At 55.7% G+C, this 22,502-nt stretch overlaps 2 protein-coding genes across 35 annotated transcripts in view; one reads left to right on the plus strand and one right to left on the minus strand.

Annotated features, from left to right (window-relative positions):
* Mybpc3 (myosin binding protein C3) lies at window positions 1-18,682 on the plus strand. Its single transcript, XM_052723680.1, has 32 exons — window positions 1-56; window positions 921-1,261; window positions 1,849-2,145; window positions 2,232-2,380; window positions 2,676-2,793; window positions 3,200-3,248; window positions 3,407-3,436; window positions 3,593-3,646; window positions 4,298-4,309; window positions 4,507-4,670; window positions 5,568-5,700; window positions 6,049-6,173; window positions 6,254-6,359; window positions 6,441-6,607; window positions 6,915-7,080; window positions 7,620-7,726; window positions 7,860-7,889; window positions 10,633-10,772; window positions 11,006-11,086; window positions 12,788-12,947; window positions 13,417-13,521; window positions 13,610-13,798; window positions 14,683-14,817; window positions 14,915-15,082; window positions 16,341-16,429; window positions 16,567-16,762; window positions 16,925-17,064; window positions 17,230-17,389; window positions 17,482-17,618; window positions 17,899-18,085; window positions 18,269-18,306; window positions 18,409-18,682. The coding sequence occupies exons 1-31, from the start codon at window positions 1-3 to the stop codon at window positions 18,277-18,279; spliced, it is 4,002 nt and encodes a 1,333-aa protein (XP_052579640.1). The 3' UTR covers window positions 18,280-18,306; window positions 18,409-18,682.
* Window positions 18,683-19,954: 1,272 nt separating this feature from the next.
* The window catches only part of Madd (MAP kinase activating death domain), a 44,582-nt gene continuing 42,034 nt past the window's right edge, over window positions 19,955-22,502 (minus strand). For 21 of the 34 annotated variants that reach the window (XM_052724617.1, XM_052724619.1, XM_052724616.1 and 18 more), the window contains 2 exons: window positions 21,242-21,288; window positions 19,955-20,920 (listed from right to left, as the gene is read on the minus strand). In XM_052724617.1, the coding sequence (XP_052580577.1) occupies window positions 20,816-20,920; window positions 21,242-21,288 (152 nt within the window). In that variant the 3' untranslated portion in view covers window positions 19,955-20,815. The remainder of the gene's footprint in view (window positions 20,921-21,241; window positions 21,289-22,502) is intronic. The other 13 variants (XM_052724650.1, XM_052724649.1, XM_052724651.1 and 10 more) reach the window with 1 other exon arrangement.

Genomic DNA, 22,502 nt, shown 5'->3' on the forward strand with positions numbered 1-22,502 from the left:
ATGCGTGGGTTTGAGTCTGACCCCAATGAGGACGAGGCCTCTAGGTCCATGCGTGGGTTTGGGTCTGACTCTGGGGCAGGGCTAGGCCCTGATGAGGATGAGGCCCCTAGGTCCCAGGAAGGGCCAGAATAGTCTTCTTTGGTCTCTGTCTACGCCTCAGCTTCTTTTCCCATTCCTCCCGTGTCAGGGCCACTGAGAGGAGACTTCACTAAATTAGGAACGACCCAGGTTAACACCCCATTCTATCTTGGCCCATTTCTTCCTCAGCCAGGGTCCTCCCTTCAGGAAGGCCAAGTTTAGGCCACCGTGGAGCCAGCTCACTGAGCCCCTGAGCACCTTCTGGTCTCAGTTTCTGAATGTAGGGTGTTGGGGGTAGTGGTCCTTTCCAACTTTGAATGTCTGCCACATGAGCCCGAACCCCTAGGGTGCTCATACCATGCCTGACTCCAGATGTCGGGGGACATTTCCTTTTCTCTGGAAAAGAACCGGCAAAGAACAGAGACTGTAGCCCAGGGCCTGGCCAGGCCTGTGCCCTTGCAGAGGTCACTGGGGCGGGGATCCAACCCCCAGCCCCCTGCTGCTCCCAGGCTGGTGTTATCTCTGTCCCTCACTCTTAGTCCAAAGCTCTCAGAGGATAAATTTAGCTATATTCCAAGTAGGCAGAGTTCAGGGGTGGGGGGTGGGAGGGTGTGCCAAGGGCCCCATGGTGGGAGAGGGGGGCTGGGCTATCACTGGGGTTCCTAGACAGGAGGGAGAGAATCCAAGGTAGGAATGACCAGTGTGGTGGTTAGGACGACAGTCTGGCTCTTCCGTCTGTGATCTTGTGTCACTTAAGCGCTCCTCCCCTGAGACATAAATTTGGCCGCCCCTCCTCCGTGGAACTGCTGGAGCATTAATTAATTGGAGTGTGCTCACCACAGTCTTTTTGAAGAAGGGTGGCCGGGAGGGGGTAGCAGGGAGCCCGGGCCCCTGAAGTCTCCATCTGGCTCTTCAGTGTCAGCCTTCATCAAGAAGCCACGGTCGGCGGAGGTGACCGCAGGCAGCGCTGCCGTGTTCGAGGCTGAGACGGAACGGGCAGGCGTGAAGGTGCGGTGGCAGCGGGACGGCAGCGACATCGGTGCCGGCGACAAGTACGGTTTGGCGGCGGAGGGCAAGCGGCACACGCTGACCGTCCGAGATGCGGGCCCTGCGGACCAGGGCTCCTATGCGGTCATTGCAGGCTCCTCGAAGGTCAAGTTTGACCTCAAGGTCACAGAGGCAGGTAAGAGCGTGCTGACCTTTTCCCCAAGGCTTGAACTTCCGCTGTAGCCCTGAGGAGGGAATGGATCCTGGAGGCTCGCCTTTGCCCTGGGGATGCTGTAAGCCCCAGACGGCCATTCTCTTCCGCACCAAGATCCCTTTGCGCTTTAACTGTGACTGCAGCTCTGTCCGAATTGTGGAGGTGGGGAAATGTAAAGGCCACCTAGGAGGTCCTCTCCTGTGGCAGACCCACAGTGATGGTCACACTCGGATGAGGACTTGGCTAGCTATGTGTGTTGGCAGGGAATCCTAAGAGCCTGGGGTGGGGGTTAGGGGGTGCTGGGTCAAGGCCAGAACCTGGAAGAGGACAGTAGATGGACCTCAGAGCTGTTCAGAGCAGAAACCTGGACATGGAACAGGTGGGCTGTAAGGGAGAGAGGAGGAAATGCGGGCCAGCGCCTCTCGTTCATGTGAGCCCGGTGGCCGAAAGTGGCGGGACACTGTACACAAGTGAGATGCATCTTAGGCGCTGTGGGACACAAGTCTGATGTCTAAGAGAGGGTGTATGTGGAGTCTCTGGTTAGAAATTGTGCCACACCCCCCCCCCAGCCCCTCCAGAGAAGGCAGAGCCTGAAGTTGCTCCCACCCCTGAGGAGGCCCCTGGAGCTCCCAGAGAGGTCCCAGCTCCGGCCACCGAGTCGGAAGGAAACGTCCCAAGTCCTGAAGGTGAAGGGGGCTGGGCAATGTGGGACAGGAGGAGGGTGTCCCAGGACAGGTCTCAAAGGCCTTCTTTCTCAGGGTCAGTCTCAGTAACCCCGGAAGGCTCAGCCCCAGGAAGTCAGGGAGCCCCCGATGACCCGATTGGCCTTTTTCTGATGCGGCCGCAGGATGGCGAGGTGACTGTGGGTGAGTGGAGGCTTCTATGCTCAGGGGTGTTATGGGAACGAAGCTCCAGAGCACCCCAAGTTCAGCCTGTCTCCTCTCTCCTACAGGGGGCAGCATTGTCTTCTCAGCCCGCGTGGCTGGGGCCAGCCTCCTGAAACCACCTGCGGTCAAGTGGTTCAAGGGCAAGTGGGTGGACCTGAGCAGCAAGGTGGGCCAGCACCTGCAGCTCCATGACAGCTACGACCGAGCCAGCAAGGTGGGACCCCTGGTCTGGAGTACAGGGCCTAGGGAGGCAGGGCAGAGCTGGAGTGTTCAGCTGAAACAGCTCCACACTGTACAAGACAGCTAAGTCAGCCATCTTGGAACTTTCTCACGGTCATGAGCCTGCCAGTGCCAGTCATGGGTCTTGAGAAGTGGATCCTCTCTATAAATTATACAAAAGCTCCGAATGTGTTAACCCTGAGAGGCGAGGTCGGCAGGCTTCGCCACTCCCGTTCTCTTCAGGGATGCAGGGCCTCTCCTGCCCGACTTCCTCCATCCCCTGCCCACAGGTCTACCTGTTTGAGCTGCACATCACAGACGCTCAGGCCACTTCTGCTGGGGGCTACCGCTGTGAGGTGTCTACCAAGGACAAATTCGACAGCTGCAACTTCAGCCTCACTGTGCACGGTGAGAGAGGCCCTGTGTCTGCTCTGATTGTGTGGCCTTCGTGGGTCCTGGTCCCTTGGGCTTGTCCAAGTGTCTGCCAACACTAAAGAGGGTGACTAGCCTGACTAGCCATGGCTAGGTAGCAGAGTTGACCACATGTCCAGTGCCGATCGCCCAGGGTGTGAGGGGGTCGTGGGAGGCTTAGACGCAGATCGAGGGCAGGCCTCTGCTTCAGTTGTCTGTGACCCTGCCTGACACGGTTTGAATGTGAGCAGGGAGGTGAGTGGAAGGGAAGGGCTGCCCACTGTGGAGGTTGGGATGATAAACTGACCCACCTCTCTGGACGTGGACCCTGGGACAAGTTGAGAAGGTGGAGTCCTGTGGCCTCCTCTGAGCAACCCCATCACTCCATTCTCTTTGTACACAGAGGCCATGGGCTCTGCAGACTTGGACCTGAGATCAGCTTTCCGCCGCACGTGAGTGCCGCTCTTTCCTCAGGACTTGGGGGAGGCCCGTGTGAGAGGCCGAGGCCCCTTGAAGTTTTATATAGGGACCTATGGGGGTCAGAGCTGAAGTCTGCGAGGGGCGGGACTAACCTGCCCTGGGTCATTGAAGACACTCTCTAACCCCACAGGAGCCTGGCTGGAGCAGGCCGGAGAACCAGGTACCCTTTCCTGTCCTCATCTGCCCCGTCCACAGACTCCAGCTGTATCTGGGATGGGTGGGAGCCCCATCTGGCTGTGCCGCTTCCTCCTACTCCACCCCACCCCCAAAGCCCCTTCCAGCTCTCCAGAAGCCTCATGGGGTCCCCTTTCCATAGTGACAGCCATGAAGACACTGGGACTTTGGACTTCAGTTCCTTGCTGAAGAAGAGGTGAGTCCGTGGGTCCCATCTTCCAGGGCAGGGAGGAAGACATGGCACTGAGGTTTCCCAGCTGGGCGGCCCTGCCCAAGAGGAAGTGCCTCTCTGAGCTGGTTTCCGTGTCAAGTGGGGGGACCCCAGTGTGGAAAGGAGTTTTGTCCTGACAACCATCCTCAGTGTACCCCTGAAAGCCCCACATAGAGTCTACAGTAGATCATTTCTGTAGACTCTGAGGACCCAAGAAGTTGGAAGAGGATCCCCAAAACTGTAGCAATGAGGACCTGGTCCCCCCGCCTGACTTTATTTTTTTTCTGTCTTCCCTTTCCCTCTCTCCCTATCCACCCTTCATGGCCGCTGCTGCTGCTCCTGCCCAGAGAGTAAGGAATGGGTTTGGGAGCCCCTGGGGCAAGATGCTGACTTTGGGGGTGTGCACCCTTTCTTCCGGGGTTTGGTGAAACACACACCTCAGGATGACACTCCTGAGGCTTGGGGTGGCCCCATACTCTGTCGGATATTGAGAAGATTGGGGGGCCTGCCCTGAAAAGTAGGAGCACAGTGTTGGGAAGAGGGAGGAAGTGAAGGCCCTGGGGAGGACCCCAGTCTTGGCAGGGAGGTGCCCAGACTTCTAACATGTCCCTGCCCTTTCTTCCTTGTCTGGAGCAGCAGTTTCCGGAGGTGAGCGCCTGGGCAACCTCAGAGCCTACGGTAGTTCAACCCCTAAGACTCCTTGGCCTGTAGACTGGGAGGAGGGGGATGGAAAGGAACGGAAGGGAGGGGGGCAGAGGCAGGCAGGTTCCTGTATCCAGGAACCCCCACCCCAGGAAGGGACAGGAGGGACTGCCTTGAGCTTCCCAGTGGGCTGTGGGGCACAGGGACTCAAAGCTGGAGGCACCTGCTGAGGAGGACGTGTGGGAGATCCTGAGACAGGCGCCACCATCAGAATATGAGCGCATCGCCTTCCAGCACGGAGTCACAGATCTGCGCGGCATGCTGAAGAGGCTCAAGGGCATGAAGCATGACGAAAAGAAGAGCACAGGTTAGCCCTTCCCACACACGGGAGACGAGGTCGTGCCAGCTGGCCCCCAACAAAGGACAATGGCTAGATTAGAGAGCACCACACAAAAGCTCGCAGACTGGGCAGAGGGGGCCCTTGGGGGCAAGACAGAGTACTGGGAGCAAAAAGATCCGATTAATAGTTAAGCGAGGTAGAGCACGTTTTACGTAACTGTCTAATTGAGTTCTCCCAACAGCACCACTGTGCCGGGAGAATTTTCCGTTCACTTAGACACGTGAGGAAACACTAAGGAACTAGCTCAAAGCTCCAGAGCACTGGGTGCCAGTGTTCCCCTGCAGCTTTCTCCGGGCCTAGCCTGAGTATTTAAGGGCTTGCTTAGTCCTTCAGCCGTAGCTCTGGTTTTACCAACATGGCTGCAAGGGGAGGCGTTTGCAAGGTGGCCTGGGTTCTAGATTCCTCCTTACCGCAGACCAGTGGAGCTGGTGGCCTTAGGTCACTCACCACCTCTCCCTGCAACATGAGACCTCTGACAGTGGCCTTGAGGACTGGGCCGTGGCAGCCCTGAAGGAGGGAAGCTGGGAGGGACGCTAAAATGAGACTTGGCGTTAACGAGAAGAGAACGGGCATGTGTCACCTTCCTAGTTCTCATGACAATCTTCCATCTTGCTGGATGCCCCTAACCCTGCCAAGAGCTGAGCAGCTAGAAAGACCCTCAAGGAAGACAGGGTGGAGACAGACAAAGGGATGGACAGACACAGAACAGAGATGAGAAGATGGGGTCACCATGGAAACCCAGAGGGTGTGGCAGGGATACAGAGCAGGGCGTGGAAGATGTAGGCAGCTGCTATGGCTGCTGTGGCTGGTCCCTGGGGGAACGTGTGGGCACCAGGGGTGGCTGGGCTGAGGTGTGGTATTCAGCCTTTCAGAAGAAGCTGGAGCCGGCCTACCAGGTAAACAAGGGCCACAAGATCCGGCTTACTGTGGAACTGGCCGACCCGGATGCTGAGGTCAAGTGGCTGAAGAATGGACAGGAGATCCAGATGAGTGGCAGGTGCGGTGGGGGTGGGGCGGGGTCCTGGGCACTGGGGTTAGGGGAGAGCTGCACCGCCCTGTCTCTTTCTGTGAGATCTCCCTGGCTCTGGCCCCTGGTCCCCATTCGTATCTCCCGCCATTCCCTCCCACCCTCGGGGTCAAATCCCAGGCCGTTTGACCTAGCCCATCTCTCTTTCTCTCTGTGTATCACTTCCTTCTACGTGGAACTCTGCAATGGCCCCTTCTGTTCCATAGCAAGTAAGTCTCCCCCTTGACATCTTGAAGCAGGCGTGGGGTTTGTGAAGGGCACCAAGCTTAGGAAGGGGTGTCCATGGCCCTCCTGATAACGCCTCTGTGCCCTGCCCAGGTACATCTTCGAGTCCATTGGCTCCAAGCGCACCCTGACCATCAGCCAATGCTCACTGGCTGACGATGCAGCCTACCAATGTGTGGTGGGGGGTGAGAAATGCAGCACAGAGCTCTTTGTCAAAGGTGGGCCCGGGACCAGGGGGACCCCCGAGAGGAAGAGAGGCCAGAGGGGACCAGCCCTCATGTTGTTCCTCCTTGGACAGAGCCCCCGGTGCTGATCACGCGGTCCCTGGAGGACCAGCTGGTGATGGTAGGACAGCGTGTGGAGTTCGAGTGTGAGGTGTCAGAAGAAGGCGCCCAGGTCAAATGGTGAGTGCAGGAGTGGGGGGTGTGGGGCAGGGCTGGAGGATGGGGACGTGCCCAGAGGAGACACTGTCCCATGCCTGGCAGGCTGAAGGATGGGGTGGAGCTGACTCGTGAGGAGACCTTCAAATACCGGTTCAAGAAGGATGGGCGGAAACACCACCTGATCATCAACGAGGCGACACTGGAGGATGCCGGACACTACGCAGTACGCACCAGCGGGGGCCAGGCACTGGCGGAGCTCATTGTGCAAGGTGAGGGCCCCCAGCCCAAGCCTGGCTGGCCACATGGAGGGAACAGGCTTTGGGCTAGTCTTTGATACCTTGAACCCCATCTTCCTGTCTGTAAAACGAGTGTGCTGAAGTGAGCACTGTGGAGCGTTGGAGGGTCAGGTGGGCCTGGGTCAGCGTCACCCCGAGTTTAGGCACACATATATGTCACGCAAATGCCCATGCCTGACCAGACGCCTGCACATCACTGCCTGCGGGCCCACATGTCCCCACAGAGGTCCGCACTGCATCCACATTCCTCCTCAGCTCTTGGGCGCTATCTGTCCCCCAGAGAAGAAGCTGGAGGTGTACCAAAGCATCGCGGACCTGTCAGTGGGCGCCAAGGACCAGGCTGTGTTTAAGTGTGAAGTTTCGGATGAGAACGTGCGCGGTGTGTGGCTGAAGAACGGGAAGGAGCTGGTGCCTGACAGCCGCATAAAGGTGTCCCACATAGGGCGGTGAGTGGAGAGACAGCCTGAGGGGAGACGCAGACCGTTCCTGATGGGGGGAGAGAGACCGGGGACAAAATCGAGGGGACGGACATGAGAGGAAATCACAGAGGGAGAGTCCCGTAAGACAGAGGGCAGAGGTACCGGGAAAGAGTGTGGAACACACACAGGGCCAGGTGCCCTGCCATTGCCCCAACTGTGACCAGACCAGGCAGGAGGCCACTGAGGAGGCGGCCCTGGCTCCTCCCAGAGCCTCTGGGGGCCCGTGCTGGGCTCCAGTTCACAGAGATTATCCAGATCAGCATCTGCCTGTCTCCAAGGGCCCCGCCATGGGGATGCCCCTGTGCAGACATCATTTCTGCCCTGTTGACCTCAGGGAACACAGGAGGGGGCTGGAGACCACGAAGCTAGAGAGAGAAACCACATTTTAAAATATCAGGACACCAAGGAGGTAGGGTAAGGCAGGTCCCCTGTAGTTGGGGGTGTGTAGAGAGGTCAGGACTGTGTGTGACCCAGTAGGGGTCCCTTGAGTTTCCACTGCCCTTCAGGGTCCACAAACTGACCATTGACGACGTCACACCTGCCGACGAGGCTGACTACAGCTTTGTGCCTGAAGGATTCGCCTGCAATCTGTCTGCCAAACTCCACTTCATGGGTGAGCTAGCATTGCGTGTGTGTGTGTGTGTGTGTGTGTGTGTGTGTGTGTGTGTGTGTGTACGCAAGGCCAGCATGCCCTGTGGCTGGGCCCTCCCTTTCCCTGAGTGTTTCTTGCTCTTCTTTTCTTACAGAGGTCAAGATTGACTTTGTGCCCAGGCAGGGTGAGTCTTGGGACCCTTTTGTGCTGTCTCAGTCCCCACACCCCATCCCAACCCCAACCCCTTCTACTTCAGAGACAGGGATGGCAAAGGCCTTGGAATAGGACCTAAGACCTATGTCTTAGGTTTCTATTGCTGTGACAAAACACGGTGACCCAAAAGCAACTTGGGAGAGGAGAGGGTTTATTCGACTTACACTTCCATATTGTAGTCCATCACTGAAGGAAGTCAGGACAGGACCCCAAACAGGACAGGAACCTGGAGACAGGAGCTGATGCAGAGGCCATGGAGGGGTGCTGCTTACTGGCTGTTCCCCGTGGCTTGCTCAGCCTGTTTTCTTATAGAACCCAGGATCTCCAGCCCAGGGCATGGCACCACCCACAGTGGGCTGGGCCCTCCCCCATCCATCACTAAGAAAACGCCCTCCAGGCTGGCCCTCATCCCGATCTTAGGGAGGAGTTTCCTCAATCGAGGCTTCCTCTTCTCAGATGACTATAGCTTGTGTCAAGTGACGTATCTAGCCAGCACAACCCAGCTGCACCACACATGACCATAGGATGATCATAACCTCTCTGGCTTCGAATTCTTTGTGCATGTTTATGTATGTGCGGGTGAATTTATGTGCATGCACACGTGTGGGGGTGCATGTGGAGTCCAGAGTCCACCTTGAGTGTTATTCCTCAGGTACCATTCATTCTCTGGGGCTCTCACTGGGACCTGGGGTCCTCTGATTAAGTGAGGTTGGCTGGCCATTGAGCCCCAGGAATCCACCTGTCTCCACCTCTTCAGTGCTGGGATTACATGTGCACATCTGGCTTTTCCATTCAGGTTCTGGGCACTAAACTCATCTGGCTTTGCCAGCTGAGCTGTCCCTTTCAGCCCTGATTTACTCAGGTGACAGTGCGTCCTTCACAGAGATGGTGTCACCAGCATGAGGTGTTAGTGCGCCTCTCCTTTTTTTTTTTTTTTTGACATACTTTTTTTTCAAGATTTATTTATTGTGTATACAGTGTTCTGCCTGTATGTCTACCTGCAGGCCAGAAGAGGGCACCAGATCCCATTACGGGTGCTTGTGAGCCACCATGTGGGTGCTGGGGATGGAACTCCGGGTCCTCTGGAAGAGCAGCCAGTGCTCTTAACTGCTGAGCCATCTCTCCTGCCCTCCCCCCTTTCCTCACCCCAAGACAGGGTTTCTCTGTGTAGCCCTGGCTGTCCTAGAATTCACTCTGTAGCCCAGGCTGGCCTTGAACTCAGAAATCCGCCTGCCTCTGCCTCCTGAGTGCTGGGATTAAATGCATCAGTGCCTGGCACCTTTTTTTTCTTTGACACTAAGATTTAATTGGGCATTTCAGAATCCTAGCTTTAGGAGACTAACTCAGGCTAGGGCTTTCCCCAGCTCAGTGCTGTCCAAAGTGGGGTCACTCAACACGTTAATCCATGTGATAAAGTGCTCAGGGTGGAGCATGTTTGGAAATACTGAACACCGCTGGGCGGTGGTGGCGCACGCCTTTAATCCCAGCACTCGAGAGGCAGAGCCAGGCGGATCTCTGTGAGTTTGAGGCCAGCCTGGTCTCCAAAGCGAGTTCCAGGAAAGGCGCAAAGCTACAGAGAAACCCTGTCTCGAAAAACCAAAAAAAAAAAAAAAAGAAATACTGAACACCAACCACCTGTTGGCTCAGAAGGTGAGCTAGTGTGTTGAAGGCCCCAAAGTCTTGTGGTAAAGACTCCCTTGGACCTGTTTAACAAAAATTCTCCCGACTTGTGTGCCCCCTTTTTTTTCTGGTGGGACATCTGGTATCCCCCCAGACACAGTGGGTGAGATGTGATACTTGGTGACCAGAATGTTATAAGCTTCCCTAAGAACTTCCAGGGCATGGTGGAAAGTTCTAGATCTTGTTTGGGTTGGCAGTTACCCGGGCATATATATATTTGTTCAGTATCTCACGACTGGGCCAGTGAGAAGGCTTAGACAGGAAAAGGCTTGGCCACACAAGCCTGGGGCTTGAGTTCAGTCCCCAGAACTCACATAAAGGTAGACAGAGAGCAGTGACTGATTCCACACAATTGTCCTCTGACCACAGGCACACCATGGCATGTCCGCCCTCTGCACCATGCGTGTGCACAAACAATAACAAGGCCGTCAGGCCAATGGCACATCTTATGATCACAACGGTGGGTACCACACTGAGGTGCAGTTTGCTCCCCATGCCTTCCCATAGACCCTGAGCAATTCATGGGTGGCTGAGGCAGAAAGACCTAGTTTGAGGCTAGCCTGGGCTAAACGATCAAGACCCTGTCTTTCTTTCTTTCTTTCTTTCTTTCTTTCTTTCTTTCTTTCTTTCTTTCTTTCTTTCTTTCTTTCTTTCTTTCTTTCTTTCTTTCTTTCTTTCGAGACAGGGTCCCTCTATAAAGTTCTGGCTGTCCTGGAGCTCACTGTGTAGACCAGGCTGGCTTTAAACTTACAGAGGTCCACCTGCCTCTGCCTCCTGAGTACTGGGATTAAAGGCGTGTGCCACCACCACGCCCGGCTGAGACCCTGTCTTAAAACAAAACAAAAACCCTACAGGACTAACTATGCTAAAATTTGTGCTTTTCATTGTATGTAAACTATACCTAGATGAAAATGATAAGAACCAACAGCCAGGGACATGAGCTCCTAGCAGCCCCCAAGTGACCTGTGCACCTCCTCTGCCACATTTGTGGGCCCGGCCCCCTCCCTTTTCTCTGAACTGTACTTCCCTTGCAGAACCTCCCAAGATCCACTTGGACTGTCCCGGCAGCACACCAGACACCATTGTGGTTGTTGCTGGGAACAAGTTACGCCTGGATGTCCCTATTTCTGGGGACCCTGCTCCCACTGTGGTCTGGCAGAAGGTTGTCACCCAGGTACTGTGGTTCCTGCCTCAGTTTCCCTATCTCTATGATGAATGTGTGGGACCAGATGAGTGCTAGGCTCTGTTCCATACCCCACCTCACCCCGAAGGTACAAGCTCCACTTCCTGAGAGCACAGAGGCCCCCCACTGGCCAGCAGGCAGAGCATGGTGGGAGGCATGGGGGGGCGGGGAAGGAAAGCTGACGCCACACCTCTACCCCTAATTCCACTCTGTCATATTTTCAGGGGAAGAAGGCCCCAGCTGGGCCACCCCCTGATGCCTCAGAAGATGCGGGTGCAGATGAAGAGTGGGTGTTTGATAAGAAGGTAAGATTGAAGCCAGGTTGTGGCTTGTGGTCCTCACTCTTCTCAACACCCTGAGGAACAACGCATGTAGATAGGGAACTGACAGACCCCTCCCAAGGTGTTGGTGTCCTTGACTTTGCTGGGAAGTCATCGTAACTAGAATGGTTCCTGGATCCCGGCCTCATTCTCCCCTTCTTCTTTTTATTAATAATTTTCCTTTTTTCTCGAGAATCTCATACATACACACAATGAAATGTGGGCTTATCTATCATTTTAGCCATCCAGCTCCCACTATCCCTCTCCCAGCTCCTCCTCCCTTTCTTCTTCTAGACTGGGTCTCATTATGCAGCCCTGGCTGACCTGGACCTCCCCATACAGACCAGGCTAGCCTCAAAACTCAGACATCCACTTGCCTCTGCCTCAGGAGTGCTCAGTTCTTTGTTGCTCTAACCCACAAAGTTCAATTAGTGCTGCCAATAAATGCATAGGTGTGGGACTGTCCACTGGAGTGTGGGCAACCTACCGGTGGACACCCGCGCCCCCTCCCGCAAGAGCAGCTATCACCAGCCTGTGTAACAGCAGTGCCTCGGTGCAGGGTGGGGCCGGGAGAGCTCCTCCTTGGCTACGACAGGCTTTCAGCCGGCTTTATCCAGTTCAGGCAATCACAGCTGCTGAGAGCTCATGATTGCTACGGCCGCGGCATGGCCAGAAGATAGCATTTCATGGCACTCCTCTCCATTCTCTGGCTCTTAAGGTGTTCCCTGAGCCTTTGGGGAGAGGGGGGCGTGGTTGACAGAGATGTCTGACTCAAGGCCGAACATTCGCTCTCTTATTCGCAGCGCTGATTTTTTTTTTGCATCTCTGTCTTGATTGCTTGCTATCTACTGCAAAAGGAAGCTTCTCGACTAAGGTTGAGACGGGCCGGGTCTGTGGGTAGAAACATAAGACAATTTGACAACATGACCATTTAATAAAATAACAATAGTAGACTCAACTCTAGGGCCTGTGACCTCCTCCGCCACGGGCTTTCGACCAGCATTACAGTCCCAGGCATGGCACTCCCGGCTGTGGAGCAGGCCCCATGTTCTGACCGAGAGCAGAGCTTCCCCCAACAGTCATGCCAGTGCACCGGCTGGTGCACGCTTGCCTGGCAGGCTGATATCTCGGCATGCAGGGTCCAGTGCCGGGTAAGACCATTGGTAGCCTTTCTCCCCCAACACCCTGCACAGCACTTCTGGCTCTCTGAAAGCTTGAGATTGTGTGCCTCCAGAGCCCACCTTGGCTATGTGCTTCCTCCCAACTAGGGAGAGAGAGTGGCTTCCCCAGCACTCAGCGGTGAGTGCAGCTGCCTGGCATGGTCCAGCTCTGCCTTTTCTCCTCTGTGCCACTGCTGGTGAAGGTCTGAATACCCGTGGTCTTTCTGGAGCCTCACAATAGCTTTGTGGGGTCACGTTCTTCCCATTTGACAGATAGGAAAACTGAGGCACACAGAGTCTAGGTTCCTGATAAAACTAGACTAGAGTCTGAGTCCTTGCCTGTGTCCTGCCTATGGTGTTGCATTGAAATTTTTGAACTCGTCACTTACAGGGGTACAGTTTCCACCCAGGCTCTGCCTCCACCACTTCCACATACCCTGCACTGAACTTCCCTCTCATTGAAGGGCTGATGGCTGCTGTACAGGCTGAGGTGTGACTTGGGTCCCCAACTCTCTCTCCCTTTCAGCTGCTGTGTGAGACTGAGGGCCGGGTCCGTGTGGAGACCACCAAAGACCGCAGCGTCTTCACAGTTGAAGGGGCAGAGAAAGAAGACGAGGGAGTCTACACTGTCACGGTGAAGAACCCTGTGGGAGAGGACCAAGTCAACCTCACGGTCAAGGTCATCGGTGAGGCAACCAGAGGTCGAGGCCGGAGAACACAGGACAGCACGGCGCGGGGGTGGGGGGTGGGGGGTGCGGAATGACCATCCATTCACTCATTTAGTTACTCAGCAGTTATCACAGGGACACTCTGAATTAGACAGTGGTAATGACTGGGACTTTTTTATGCCTGAGAGGAGCCTTGCTTGAAGGGGAGATGGGTGTGTACAATGTCACTGTCTGTGACATTGATCGTTCTCTATGAGAAACGGGCATGGGACAATCCCCGTGTTCTGGAGGGCTGGGTGGGATCAGGTGGAGCCGTAAGTGGTGAGATGGTGGATGGCGACATAATCGACTCTAGATTGCTTTGGCTCTGGCAGTGGTGGGAGCAGATGACTGGTACTGGCTGGGGTGGCGAAGAGAAGGGGTGAGCAATGTTGTCAGGCCCTGAGCTGGACATCCATAGCTGACGTGGTCCCTCTTCCCCATCAAGATGTGCCAGATGCTCCTGCGGCCCCCAAGATCAGCAACGTGGGCGAGGACTGCTGTACGGTGCAGTGGGAACCGCCGGCCTACGATGGTGGGCAGCCGGTTCTGGGTGAGTGTCAGGGCCCAGGGACAGCAAGGGCAGCTGGCGGCCGAGTGACTGGGCACAGACCGAGCTCTCCTCTCCTCTCCTCTCTCAGGCTACATCTTGGAGCGCAAGAAGAAAAAGAGCTACAGGTGGATGAGGCTCAACTTCGACCTGCTGCGGGAGCTGAGCCACGAGGCGAGGCGCATGATCGAGGGGGTAGCCTACGAGATGAGAGTCTACGCAGTCAATGCTGTGGGAATGTCCAGGCCCAGCCCTGCCTCTCAACCCTTCATGCCTATTGGTGAACATGCTCGACCCCCAGAACAACCTGGGCCAAGGGGGCAGGCAGATGGTAGCAACCTTAGCTGATAGGCAACCTCTGCACCAGGCCTTTGCATGCCTAGTGCTGTCCGGGATAACCTGCCTTGAGGAAACTCAGTCTGGACAAGTTAAATGATCTCAGGGTCACCTCACTGATAGAATGGACACTTTGGTGAATGCTAGTCTCATCCCTCCATGATTTGAGACAGGATTTTACTTACGTAGCCCTGGCTGGCCTGGAACTCTCTATGTAGACCAGGCTGGCTTCAGACTCACAGAGATCCACCTGCCTCTGCCTTCTGAGGCTGGGATTAAAGGCATGTGCGCCACCCCCTAAGAGGCCATAAGAGGGCAGCAGATCCCCTAGAACTGGAGTTACAGGAGCTCGTGAGCCACATGCGGATGCTGGGGGCTGAACCTGAGTCCTCTGCGAGAGAAACAAGTCTCTAAAACGGACGGGCCATAGCACCAGCCCCCAGCCTTCCCTTCTATCAAGGAACTACTTTCTGGTTTGTGCGACTCACCTAATCATCCACTGCCAGGAAATTCGCACGTTTCACACTGGTTTTTGGCTTTCTCTTACATTTCTAACACTTCCCACGCTGACAGACGAGTCCTCTCTGCATCCTTGGGTTCTCTTGGCTCCTTTCCCCTTTTTGTGTCCCTGTTTTATAACTGCTCTTGGTGTGCAAGTCAATCCCGAGACGTCTTTTAATCAGGCCAAATATTCCTGGGAGCGCTTGGAAGCCAGCAGAAGGGAAGTCCTTCCTATGAGAGCTCAAACAGCTGAGGTCCTGGCCAGGAGTGGCAGCTTCCCTGCATGGCGCAGGCTCACTCAGACCCCCTCTACCCGTCTCTGCCCAGGCCCCCCCGGGGAACCAACCCACCTGACTGTGGAGGATGTATCTGACACCACCGTGTCACTCAAGTGGCGGCCCCCCGAGCGGGTGGGTGCAGGTGGCCTGGATGGCTACAGCGTGGAATACTGCCAGGAGGGTTGTGAGTACCCCATCCCCGGGCCAGCCCCAGTACCCTCAGAAGGGGGAGTGAGGTGAGGTGTGATTTTGGACTCTCCCTCATCTATGTCCACACCCAGGCTCCGAGTGGGCGGCCGCTCTGCAGGGGCTGACAGAGCGCACCTCCCTGCTGGTGAAGGACCTACCCACTGGGGCCCGGCTGCAGTTCCGAGTGAGGGCACACAATGTGGCCGGGCCTGGAGCCCCTGTCGTCACCAAGGAGCCAGTGACAGTGCAGGAGATACTGCGTGAGTGCCTTCTACAAGACCTACCACTGACACCCCCCTACCCCCCACCCCCACCCCCCACCCCCGCTTCCCAATTATGGAGACCTTGCCAGAGGTGTGGGCTTCAGTGGGCAGGGACAGGGACAGCGGCAGAAGGGACCAGGGCCTTTGTCTATGCCTTGGGCTCTCTTGGTTTTCCAAAAGCCCCTGGTTCTGGACCAGGGAGAATCTAGGCCATAGCTTCCATGTTCTGAGTCTCAGCTCCAGCACATAGGTATTGTCCACAGAACTGAGCAGTGAGGCTTCTCAGGGTCATTTAGGGTGAGCTGGGATCCACTTCCCATTCTTCTGCTGTTGTTTTGTTATTGTTGTTTGAGACAGGGTCTCTCTGTGTAGTCCTGGCTGTCCTGGAGTTAGTAGACCAGGCTGGCCTCGAACTTACAGACTGCCTCTGCCTCTGGGATTAAAGGCGTGTGGTACTCGCACCTGGCTCTTCCTTCTGTTCCTTACCTCCACAAAGGTAGGAGGATTGCTTCTCCAGGTTAGAAAGGAGTAACAAATTTGAACAGTCCTGGGCAGAGTCCAAAAGCCTAGAATCGCAGCCTTGACTTACATTTTATAAGATGTGTGACTCCAGAGAAGCTGCTTCCCGCCCCTGCCTTGAAGTGAAGCTGGACTTGGTGGCATCCACTTGTAATCCTGGCACTTGGAGGTGGAGGCAGGAGGATGAAGGGTTTGTTGCCAGTCTTGGTTGTACGAGCTCCTCCTCGGAAAACAAAACCAGGGCTGGAGAGATGGCTTAACAGTTAAGGGCCCTTGCTGCTCTTGCCGGGGACCAGGATTTGGTTTCCAGCACCCACATGCATGGCTCATAACCATTCATAATTCCAGTTCCAGGGGACCCGATGCCTTTTTCTGACCTCTGCAAGCACTAGGCGCGCGCGCGCGCGCGCACACACACACACACACACACACACACACACACACACACACGCACGCATGCACGCACGCACGCAGTCATACACATAAATAAATCTAAAAAAATGAAAACCATACGCACACCACAAAGCAGAATGATAGGACTATTCGGAGGCTCACTGGACAACATCTGGTGCTGAGCACGCTGGATTTGCTGGGGTTTAGGAGGGTCTGGCCCAGGGCAGCTTCCTTCTCAGCTCCAGTGCTCTGGGCCCTGCCTCAAGAGAGAATGGACCTGTGGGATGCTTCGGGCTGGGGCTCCAGAAGGCGCTCGTTTAGCCGCCCCCCTTTCGGCCCACAGAACGACCACGGCTCCAACTGCCCAGACACCTGAGGCAGACCATCCAGAAGAAAGTTGGGGAGCCTGTGAACCTCCTCATCCCTTTCCAGGTAGGTTGACCCCTTCCCTGACCCAAGGGAGAAACCACAATGGAAGTATCTCCTGGGGGTTGTGAATCCGGAGGCCTCAACAGTGCCAGCCCTTGTGGAGAAACAGGCTTAGGGTTGGGCTGGTCATCTTCCCCCAGGGCAAACCCCGGCCTCAAGTGACCTGGACTAAAGAGGGGCAGCCACTGGCAGGTGATGAGGTGAGCATCCGAAACAGCCCCACAGACACCATCTTGTTCATCCGGGCTGCCCGCCGCACCCACTCAGGCACCTACCAGGTGACAGTTCGGATTGAGAACATGGAGGATAAGGCCACGCTGGTCCTACAGATCGTGGGTATGTGGCCCTGGAGCATCTCTTTCAGCACACTTGTCTCCTGACCTTGAGCCTGGGAACCCAGCTCAGAGCCCCTGCAGAAGGTGGCTGAGGGAAGGAGCTCCTATACGCCAGCATCCCCCTGCTTCTGCTCAGTGATCCAATCAGATCTGTCTCCTGCAGATAAGCCAAGCCCTCCCCAGGATATCCGGATCACTGAGACTTGGGGTTTCAACGTGGCTCTGGAGTGGAAGCCACCCCAAGATGATGGCAATACAGAGATCTGGGGTTATACTGTCCAGAAAGCTGACAAGAAGACCATGGTGAGCCTGGGGTCCTGGGCCTCCATAGAGTTTCCTTAGCTCCAGGAGCCCTCCCCTTGCTTAACCCATCAGTCTGGTTTCCTCCAGAGTCGGGGTGGAGGCGCAAGGGGTACCCAAGAAAGGCAGAGGCCCCTCCAAGGGCCCCCCTTCCTTAACATCTTCCAGGAGTGGTTCACCGTTCTGGAGCATTACCGCCGCACTCACTGTGTGGTATCAGAGCTCATCATTGGCAACGGCTACTACTTCCGGGTCTTCAGCCACAACATGGTGGGTTCCAGCGACAAAGCCACCGTCACCAAGGAGCCTGTCTTTATTCCACGACCAGGTGCTGCACCCTCGCTCCCACCGTGGGGAAGCTGGGGAAGGGAAGGGAGCCAGCCTGGCTTGGGGTGACCTCCTAAGACTTGTCACCAACAGGCATCACATATGAGCCACCCAGGTACAAGGCCCTGGACTTCTCTGAGGCTCCAAGCTTCACCCAGCCCCTGGCAAACCGCTCCATCATTGCGGGTTATAACGCTGTCCTCTGCTGTGCGGTGCGGGGTAGTCCGAAGGTAAGGAGGACTCCAGGTCCTGGGCTAGACTGCAGGAGGCAGGTCTCCCAGGCTCCCTTCGGGTACTCCTCTCCCCAGCTTGTCTATGGTCTTTCTCCATCTCTGGATGTCTTCCAGTCTTCCCCCTGAACAGGACCTAAGCTCTCATTGTTGGCTCTGTGTTTATTCTCAGCCTTGGGCTGAGTCTGTGCTCCAGTGGGAACGTGAATAGTCCCTCTGAATCGGCTCCCCCATCTCCTGAGACGCCCTCCTGCTCTGCCTCCTTTTGCTTGACACACAGCCCAAGATTTCCTGGTTCAAGAATGGCCTGGACCTGGGAGAAGATGCTCGTTTCCGTATGTTCAGCAAGCAGGGAGTACTGACCCTGGAGATCAGAAAGCCCTGCCCCTATGATGGGGGTGTCTATGTCTGCAGGGCCACCAACTTGCAGGGCGAGGCACAGTGTGAGTGCCGTCTGGAGGTGCGAGGTGAGGGGCCTGCTGGGCCAGGGCTTGGGAGAAAGCAGGGCAGTGCAGGGCCCTGGGCTTGGTTCTGCTGTCCCAGCTCGAACAGCGCCTCTGGCTGCTAGAGCACTGACCCTGGCATGTTCGGTGGAGCCTGCCTTCTGGAAGACTGGAAAGACACATGGCTTGTCTTCTTTCCTCTTACAGTTCCTCAATGACCAGGAAGGCTCCCCAGAGATGACTTGGTATGTATTCCAGATCACCTGAGACTCCGGGCCTAGAGTGGCTACCAGGAAATGGGGAACAGGGGTCTCAGTTCACTCACAAGGCAGCCTCTGTCATCACAGGTACAAATGGATGCCAGCCCATGTACCACAAGTCCAGGAGGAAGTTGGAGGAGCAACGCTTTCTGCTACTGCATGAGTGTCTGTGTGTACATCCTGGCTGGTCAGCAGCTGTACCAGGCGGGTCTGGTAGGCTCTGTAGAAACTGACTTCACAGCTCCTAAGGAGTGTTGTTGATTTGGGGGACACAAAGTGTGTGGTCTTCAGAAATGGTGACTGGGGACAGGCCCTTCTGGCTGGCTCATTGTGTAAGGGCAATAAAAGATCAGTGCAGTCACAGAGGGCTGGTGTCTCCTGTCTGACAGGGTCCCCTCCACAGGAAAGCATACAGGCGTTTGCTTGATCTCGGCAGGCATGCCATTTTCCAAATCAGTGTCCTGTACTTGTGAGACTAATTAGCACTAGAAAAGGAGTCAGTCTCCCCCCACCCCCACATACCCCATTACTCATTCTTCAGGTGAGGAGAGTATGGAAGTCAAAGTCTCAGGAGTCACAGGCTTTCCTTTGTAGGCATAGGTGTGAGCCGCATCCCAGTGACCAGGTGACAGCAGCTGGGGGCTGTTGGGGCAGTGTAGTAGAGTCCTGTGCGCACTGGTGGCATTGAGACCCCGCTGAACCCACAGCTCGTGACCACGTGTCTCGCATGGGACACTCCATCTAGCTCAAGCACAGAGAATCAGAACCTTCTCTGTCCTCCTCCACAGAAACCAAGTTTCCTTACAAATCTGGTAGCTAGCAGGTCTCAGAAGTGTCATGGTGGTGTGGTGGGTATTCTGCCCACAGAGTACCAGGGTTTTCCACGACATAGATAACCCGTGAAGGTTGGACCAGGGCTACTACTTTGGGTTCTCCTCAACATAAGATACACACTTGGCCTAGAGCACAGAGTCCTGGCCCGCAGCCCTATGGGAGGCCCAGGTCACACCACAACACACCCGCTCACACCTGTACAGGGAATGTAGAGAAGCACCTGCATTTTTCTGTGGCTTCTTTTTTTTTAAGATTTATTTATTTTATGTATACAATGTTCTGTCTGCATGTATGCCTGCAGGCCAGAAGAGGGCGCCAGATCTCATTACAGATGGTTGTGAGCCACCATGTGGTTGCTGGGAATTGAACTCAGGACCTCTGGTAGAACAGTCGATGTTCTTAACCTCTGAGCCATCTCTCCAGCCCCTCTTCTTTTTTTTTTGAGACAGGGTTTCTCTGTGTAGTTTTGGTGCTTGTCCTGGGTCTCTCTCTGTAGACCAGGCTGGCCTCGAACTCACAGAGATCCACCAGGCTCGGCCCGCTGCCCGGCTCTATGGCTTCTTTATTCAGCTGTTCAGGTATGGATGCTCAACTCACATCCCCCTCTAGTGGCCAGGGCACTCCAGCCCTTTACAACCCTGGTGTGGTAGGTATCCCTTTGGCATCCCAGGAAGCCCAGAAAGGAGGAGGCTGGAGCAGGGCCTCAGGATGCCAGAACCTGGATATGGATGGGCTAGGAACGGCCTTCCTCAGGCCTGAGCTGAGAAGTGATATCGTATAATGCAAGGCAACCAGGAAGTCTAGCACAGTTAAGGACATTTATTTCACATCACACAGCTGTACATTTTCTATAAATAATGCAGAGCTGAAATATTTACATCATCTCCAGTTCAGTCCACATCTTCCTTCGGTCACTGAAGCCAGACAGGCATGCATGCTGGACCCAGCTTGGCCCCGACTCACCCTTCCCTGGGTCACTATGCACCTCTTAGGCAGAGTAGCTGGTGGTCTCTGGAAGACCACCACCCTCACCCCCTGTCACCTCCTCTCAAAGGCCAGAAAGACCACTGCAAAAATCCCAACTCTGCACATGGTCGTCACTCAGAGTTGGGGCAGGCAGCAGCATGCCTGGTGGCCACAGTTTAGGAATTGTGTGAGGAAGCAGGAAGGTGGCCATGAATCCTTCTCTCCTCCTGCCCAACCCTCAGGCAGGAAGGCTGGCCCCAAGTGTCTGTCTCTCACTTCCCAGAGTGGAACTGTCCCAGGTACCCTATAGTGCCAGACCATGGAGGATGGAGAGAAGACCCCTAAACTGGAGGGCATAAGGACAAGGACATGGAACCACAGTACAAACATCTCAAGGACACTCAATGGTGGGCTCACAGTGGCCCCACAGACACACACATTCTCTGGAGCCCTGAGGGGATAGTAGGCTAGTCTGGTATCGGAGGAAGAGAAGGTAATGGGACTAGCTTAGCCCTGTGACAGATGGACACAAAGACACATTCAGACATAAAACGCAACCAGCTAAACTGTGGGAAGGAGCTTGCAGAGAACATACACACAGCATCCCCTTCTCTGTCACAGCAGCTTTGGTGCTGAAGAGCGGCAAGAGGTGAGGGACAACCCCTGGGCTGGGCCAGCTGTGGAACCTTCTCTATCAGCTAGAGACAGGCCTCGGTGGGGTTCGGAGGTCTTCTTCACTGCTACGAACTGCAGCCACGTACGAGAAGAGACACAACACGGAGTAGCAGATCTCGTGGGCCTACAAGGGGACAGAAGACCGGGCAGATCGGCCTCACTGAGACCCCCACACCGTCACACGTGGAGGGTCAGCCCAGAGTGCAGGGCCTCCCCTAACACCAGCACAGGCCTCTGGGCTGTGTGAGCATCAAGCAAGTCTTTGGAAGCTTTCCTCCTGGGACAGGGGGTCAGCCCAAGTCCACCTCCCAGGATAAAAGATGTATCGTGACTTGAGTCTGACCACTGGCTCTAGACCAACCCCCCGCGAGGGTCCGCCCCTCCTGTCCGAAGGTCCCAGGGAGCCCTGTGCACTCTGTCCTCTGTGGCCAGGCAGCACACTCACCATTGGTGTCTTGTACTTGTGGCTCACCACTTCTTTAATTTCAGGAACTAAAACCGGACGGGCAAGAGACAAAACAGAAAGTTCAAGACTAAGAGCGACAGCGTCCTACGCCCCCAGGCGGCAGCGCCCGGTACTCGCTCCCTCTCCCTGTGTCCTCTCCCAGTGGCTATAGTAGCTTAGGCTGTGACAGGGCAGAGGCCACCCTGTCCAGCCAGATTCCTTGGGCTGTCCAGGCAGACTCCTCAAACAGACATGTGAAGTCTGCCATGGCTCTTTACTTGACAGCTGGGATCTCTACACTTCTTTGGGTGCCCCGAGGTGGAAGGGCTAGCCATTCTCCTGCCCCATCACAGCTACTGTCCAGGGCTTTTGAGGAGCTGCAGGAGGGAAGGCAGTGATCTCTAGCCTGTGCCTCACCTTGCTGAGACGCCATGAACCCATCCTTGTCACCAGAGCCCACAAATCTAGTCATGATAACTACCATTCCCTCCCACAACCGCCACACAGAGTCCTAAGGTTGTATGAGGTAAGAGAACAGTAAACCCATCATCAGACTTGGAAGTGTCCTTCCCTGTGAGGCAGGAGGATCTTGGACCTGCCCGTGTGAGGGAGAGCGTCAGAGGGCTCTGGAGCAGACACACTGAACAGGAGAGACAGGCGAGTAGAGCACCCAGGTGGAGGTGATGGGGAGCATCAGGCAAATACACACATGTCCACAGCCCAGGATGCAAGATTAGGAGTCACCCCATCCCAGCCATGCAGGGGCTGTGCCCGGCCAGAGGAAGGAGTAGGGTCCCCCAGGTCCAGCCGTCAGTGTGGCCTTGGGAGACTGGGAGGAAGGCATGGCATCCCCCTGGGGAGGGGGGCAGGAAACGTAGAATGAGAGCTGGCCACACCTTCTTCTGACCCTGGGAGGTAGAATCCCCGGAACCCAGTGTTAGCATGAAATACACTCATCAAAAGGCAGAGCAAGAAGCCCCAGATCATTCTCCTGAGCTGGAAGAGTTCCCCAAGTATCTCTCTGGCAAAAGAGAGAAGGGAGCACAGTGAAGAGAACTCAGAACAGTGAGCCAGCACAACGGGGGGGGGGGGGGGGGGGGGGGGGGGGACACTGGGGAGGAAGAAGGGGGAGAAGGGGGAGAGACCACTGGCCATGGAAGCAGCTAGGTTGGTTGAGAGGAGCCCACCCCCCACCCCCCACTGCAGGGCCCAAGGCTGGGGCCTGGGGAGAGGCAGCGCGGGCTGAGGTCACTTTACCTGC

This window comes from Peromyscus californicus, unplaced genomic scaffold, assembly GCF_007827085.1.
Source record: "Peromyscus californicus insignis strain IS unplaced genomic scaffold, ASM782708v3 Scaffold_7__1_contigs__length_154581171, whole genome shotgun sequence".
Classification (NCBI taxonomy): Eukaryota; Metazoa; Chordata; class Mammalia; order Rodentia; family Cricetidae; genus Peromyscus; species Peromyscus californicus.